This window comes from Callithrix jacchus, chromosome 1 (assembly GCF_049354715.1).
Source record: "Callithrix jacchus isolate 240 chromosome 1, calJac240_pri, whole genome shotgun sequence".
Classification (NCBI taxonomy): domain Eukaryota; kingdom Metazoa; phylum Chordata; class Mammalia; order Primates; family Cebidae; genus Callithrix; species Callithrix jacchus.
This window is the reverse complement of record NC_133502.1, coordinates 176,755,983-176,761,247: the sequence shown is the minus strand read 5'-3', so window position 1 is coordinate 176,761,247 and position 5,265 is coordinate 176,755,983. Positions and strand designations below refer to the sequence as shown.

Below are 5,265 nucleotides of genomic sequence, written 5' to 3'. Positions count from 1 at the left end.
TCTGATGTGGTGTGGCCCACCGTGTCTGCGTTGGATGGGGCACCCTCTTAGGCAGGGGAGTGTGAGAACTGCAGCTGCTCTGGGGCTGAGCCCACGTCACAGCCGGAGGGAGTGTGGTGTTACACTGCCTGGGAAGAACCCAAGGCTGTCAGCCACAAACCTGCTAGTGATGACAGGGGCTTGTGTCTTCACTCTGCAGCCCTAACACTCAGGCTGGGTTCGCTGGGCTCCATCCTGGGCGTGCAGACCCTGGGAGTGATGCCAGTGGGAGCCACCTGCACCTCCCCTTCCTCGAAGACCCAGGGGTCAAAGAGTGTAGACTCAGAGGCCTGGGGCACATGTTTATTTAGCAGACAAGGTGGGGCTCCATCATCGGGGTGGCCTGGGGAGCAGCTGGGTGGGCAGCGCTGTGGGGAGGGTCTCCCAGCTCCCTCACTGGTATCCGGGCTGGTGGGGCAGTTGGCAGCACTCTGGACAGAGGTGGATATGAAGGTGATGGGCAGAGAGATGGGAGGCACCCGAGACAGGGACCGCAGAATAAAGATGGCAGCAGTGCTGGGGAGCAGAGGAAGGAGCAAACGCAGGCCCAAGACCCCAGCCCACTGCACTCTGGCCTCCCATAAGCCCCTCCCAGCCACCCAGCCATACTCACTGTGCACTCAGCCGTCAATGCACTGGTCTGTTGGGGAGAAAGTCCATCAGAACAGGCAGCTGTGTGTGTGCCGGTGTGTGAGCATGTGTGTGCAGGAGTGTGCCCATGTGTGTGAGTGTATGTGATCCCTGACTGCCAGGTCCTCTGCAATGTGCCTGTGCAGCCCCTGCCCCACCTGGCCCAGATGCAGAAGGTATGGGGTCCTTTCAGGGATGGGGCAACAGAGGGGCAGATGGTGGGGCAGGGGATGTGGGAGAAAGGCCTGGGGGTGGGCTGTCTTGGGTGAGGCTCGGCTCCCAGGCTGCTCCGGCACCAGGGTCTCCTGCCTGTTTACCAGTCTAGGCAGCCTCTCAGCATGGGCGAGTCCAGTGGTTCTCTGAATGGCCTAGCTGGGGCCTCCTGCCTAACCAGGCTCCCTGGAGTCAAGGACATCTCCCAAGTCAGTAGTGAGCAAGTGCCCGGGGGAGGGAAGACAGGCAGGACAGCAAGACCCAGGGTGATGAAGCCTGGGAGGTTAGGGGGAGATGGCTCGGCACAAGGGGTCCTGGAAGGGTTGGGGGAGGTGTCAGGCCAGCGAGACTGAGAAATGGAAACTTGGGCCTGAAATCCTGGTCTGGGAAGACCCTGGCTAAACTGCCAGGAAGGAACATTTGGGGCCTGGGTGGGTCCCTGGGAGCCCCATAGACCCTGGGGTGGGAGCACAGTCTTCCTGAGCCCAGAGTGGCTTCCAAGGAGCTCCTGGACTGTCCACCGCTCCAGTAACTGAAGCTGGGAATGGAGTCTCTCCTCTCCTCCCTCCCTGGTAGGGAAGCATCCTGCCTGAACAGTCCCCATGTCCCCATCCCCACATCCAGATTGGCCATTACCGATTGGGACAGGGAAGATGATGTGGTTTTCAGTGAGGCCCAGAGATTTGGAGAAGCTGGTGAAGTTCTCCTTTAGGTCCGAAGTCAGCTCCTTGGTTCTCCCTGTGGCCAAGATGGCGGGTGAGTGGCTGGTAGACACCCCATAAATATCGTTGAATGAGTGGATGAGGCCTCAGTTCCCTTCCTCATGGAGGGTCTGTGGAATGACCTCTTTTTGCAGGTGGGGACCGGTCTCCCCTCCCACTAAGTGTGATCAGGAGCCCGTCCCTAAGGGGGTGGGAGGGGACCCACCATAGAGGGTGACCTTGAAGTACTTCCTGTTGTGCGAAGCCTTCATGAAGAACACCATGGCATGCTGCTTGTAGTCAGTGTTCACCACTCGCACAATGTAACTGGTTAATCCAGGGTGACCTGCAGGTGTGGACAGTGAGGGGTCAGCCCTGTTCTGCATGGGAGGAGGGAGCTGTCCCCTGCCCCCCAGCCCATCAGCATGGACTTCTCCCCATATAATGCATCTGTGTGGAGGAGCAGGAAGCTCTATGCCCCTCCCCAGCCCCCCTGAGCCCCAGCCCAGTGCCCCACCTCACTCAGGACTCACTCTCAATGTTGCCCAGCTTGAACTCTCCGGGCCGGGAGCTTGGAACAAAAGTTCTGATCCAATAATCACACTTCCCTTTCCTTGGGAGGGAGAGATGGGTGAGTGAGAGGCGAGATGACCAGGCTTGGGCCCCCTGGGCTGGACAAGGTGGGGGCCAGGGCAGCAGCAGGATTCTGATGCTCTCAGTCCAGCCCAACCCCTAACTCTGACAGCTCATCTCCCACTACCTGGAGGGACCCTGAAAGGGCCCTACCCCACCCTCCCAGCTGAGATGGGCCTGGGCCTTCCCCTGAGCCGACCCCAGGCTGTCCCTCCTGGTCTGCTGCCTGGGGCCCCTGGACCTGCTCAGGCCCCCCAGCACCTCATGTCCTTCTTTCCTCTGGCTGCCTCCCCTGGGTGGGTTTCCCCTGACACACACACACACCCACATTTCTCCCCTGCGCTCAGCTTGCTGCTTCCCTTCCTATACCCTCTCCTGGGTCCACCTTGCTGCTTCCAGTCTGCTCCATGCCAACCGTTCCCCTGGCTCTTAGGTCAAACTTGACCTCATCCTTGAGTTCTCCCACTTCCCATCCCCTGGCACCCGGGGCTTAGCTCTCCAAACTGTCTTTCTTCTGCTCCTTGCTCCACAAATGCCCCAATCCCAATCCACTCCGCTGCCAGAGTCAGAAACCCATTGTGGGTGGTTGGTCCCTGGCTCCCTGCCCCTCCACCCTGCCCCTGTTCTCTCCCACCTGTGACGGCCCCGCGTCACTTTCACTGGTCTCCCACCCTCCCAGACTGCACCCCAACATGTCTCCCCACTCTGCAGCCCAGGGGCCCTGCTCTAACCCACTCTGAATAGCTCCTCCGGGGCAGATGCCTGAGGACCATGCTAGCCTGGCCCCCCACCCCGCCAGGCTGCTCAGCAGCTCTGCTCAGGGCAACCCTGCAATGGCTTGCTGCTTCCTGAAGGGGGCTCTCTCTGACTCAGCCCCTGCTGTGAACATCCGACACTTCCTTCTGAAGCACCTTCTGCAGCAGGTTGGCTCTTTTTATTATCATTATTATTTTTAATTTTTGAGACAGAGCCTTGCTCTGTCACCCAGGCTGGAGTGCAGTGGTGCGATCTCAGCTCACTGCAACCTCCACCTCCTGGGTTCAAGCGATTCTCCTGCCTCAGCCTCCGGAGTGGCTGGGACTACAGGTATGCACCACCACGGCCAGCTAATTCTTTTTGCATTTTTTGTATTTTTGTATTTTAGAGACAGAGTTTCACCATGTTAGCCAGGATGGTCTCAATCTCCTGACCTCGTGATCCACCTACCTTGGCCTCTCAAAGTGCTGGGATTACTGGTTGGCTCTTTTTTTTTTTTTTTTTTAGACAGAGTCTCACTCCATCACCAGGCTCCAGGCTGGAGTGCAGTGGTGCGACCTTGGCTCACTGCAACCTCCGCCTCCCAGGTTCAAGCGATTCTCCTGCCTCAGCCTCCTGAGTAGCTGGGACTACAGGCACACGCCACCACGCCCAGCTAATTTTTTTGTATTTTTAGTAGAGATGGGGTTTCACCATGTTGGCCAGGATGGTCTCTCGATCTCTTGACCTCGTGATCCACCCACCTCGGCCTCCCAAAGTGCTGGGATTACAGGCGTGAGGCACCGCACCCGGACAAGTTTGCCTCTTTTAAGACTACCTCCCTGGAAGCCCTCCATGAAGGCCCTGGGTAGTGTTGCAGGCTGGATCCAGTGTCCCCTCCTCCTGCTCCCAGGCACCCCTCCTCTCTCCATCTTGTTTTCTAATGACTGTGTGTGTCCACCCCCACTGCTGTCTGTGTGTCTACACTGAAATGCCCTATAAACGTTGCCCTATGGAACAGAGGAAGGATGAACACAGATGAATTCCGTGCAGAACAGTGGGGTGAACGACAGCTTCCCCTAGTTTTGGCCACCCCTTGACTGTGACATCAGTCTGCTTCTCACATCCCCAGGACGTGTCGGCCCTCACCTGAACAGGACCGAGGTGACGTTGTAGCTCTTGTCCTCTTTCAGCTCATAGATGGTGGCATACATCTTCAGCGAGTCTTGGTCTTCTCTGCGAATTGCATTCCCTGCCAGGCCTACCACATACCACTTCCCCTGGAACTGCAGGGGACTGATGATAGGCACAGCCCAGGAAGGGCCCTAGGAGCCACCCCTCCAGCTCTGTCCCTGTGGCCTCTTGGCAGCCCAGCCTGGAATCAGGAGCCCCTCTGGCTGGGCAGCAGGGCCCAGGCTAGGCCTGCACTGGTGAAGGGGCAGGAACAGGAGGCCATAAGTCTAGAAGGGAGGCTGGGGGAGGAGGTGGTTCTGAGGCTGGCAGGGAGGAGGAAAGTGGCTGGTGAGCCTTCCCATTCCGTTCAGGGGAACTAAAGATGTTCCCACCTTCCTTGGACAGTGGGGGTTATGGGAGAGGGGAAGTGGACCTGGGAAAGTCTGTTCAGGCTGAGATGAGGTAGGGATGGGGGAAGGGGCATGGTTTCCATCAGGGGACCCTGGAGGCATAGGGTGAGCTGAAGCCTGGACCTTGGACTCCCAGAGTCCTGCCCAGTGCCCCTTCTGAGTCTCTTCACCTCTCCTCTCCTCTGTTCCCACTCTTCCCCGGGCCCTGCCTGCAGGTGCCCCTCTTGGCTCCTTACCTGGTTGTCCTGGAAGTTCTGCTGCAGAGGGACCTTGCTCAGAGGTGGGGCTGGGATCAGAGGTGAGGGGGAGTCCTGGGCCTGGGCTTGCAGAGCCCCCAGCAGGGTGAGGCTCAGCCACAGGAGATGCAGGGGCATGATTTCAGGGCAGAGGAGGCAGGCGCTTTGGTGGCTGCTGGGCCTGGCAGGGGTGGAGGAGGAGGTAGCCAGTGAGAGGCTCATCTGGGTGGCCCTATTTATGGGCTCTAGGGTGGGCTGATTCATTCTTTGCCAAGACCAGGAAGGTGAGGTAACTGCCAGCAACTCCTGCGGAAACACTTGGCAAGATTTCTGCCCCAGGTCAGGATTTCGCAAGACAGAGGGATGGGGGACATTCCCGGAGTGCGGCACCTCTGGCAGGGACAAGGGCTCCCTCTGTGCACTCTTTGTGCCCTTCCGGTCTTTTGATTGCCCTGCGTGTGGGCCAGTGGCTGGTGAGCTGGAAGAGCTGTCATC

The 5,265-nt window shown here is 58.7% G+C and overlaps 1 protein-coding gene across 1 annotated transcript; it reads right to left on the bottom strand.

Annotated features, from left to right (window-relative positions):
- Nucleotides 1-327: 327 nt before the first annotated feature.
- On the bottom strand, nt 328-4,981 carry LCN2 (lipocalin 2). Its single transcript, XM_002743346.7, has 7 exons — nt 4,771-4,981; nt 4,101-4,237; nt 2,117-2,196; nt 1,810-1,929; nt 1,519-1,620; nt 653-679; nt 328-470 (listed from the first exon to the last, which is right to left on the bottom strand). The coding sequence occupies exons 1-6, from the start codon at nt 4,906-4,908 to the stop codon at nt 660-662; spliced, it is 597 nt and encodes a 198-aa protein (XP_002743392.4). The 5' UTR covers nt 4,909-4,981; the 3' UTR covers nt 328-470; nt 653-659.
- Between the last annotated feature and the right edge of the window lie 284 nt (nt 4,982-5,265).

Excerpts from the sequence above, each read along its gene's own strand:
- LCN2 (XM_002743346.7), bottom strand. The coding sequence starts at position 4,908 with ATGCCCCTGCATCTCCTGTGGCTGAGCCTCACCCTGCTGGGGGCTCTG. Across the intron at positions 1,930-2,116 it reads CAAGCTGGGCAACATTGAGA|GTCACCCTGGATTAACCAGT; the intron begins GTGAGTCCTGAG and ends CCACACCTGCAG. Across the intron at positions 1,621-1,809 it reads CTTCAAGGTCACCCTCTATG|GGAGAACCAAGGAGCTGACT; the intron begins GTGGGTCCCCTC and ends TCTTGGCCACAG.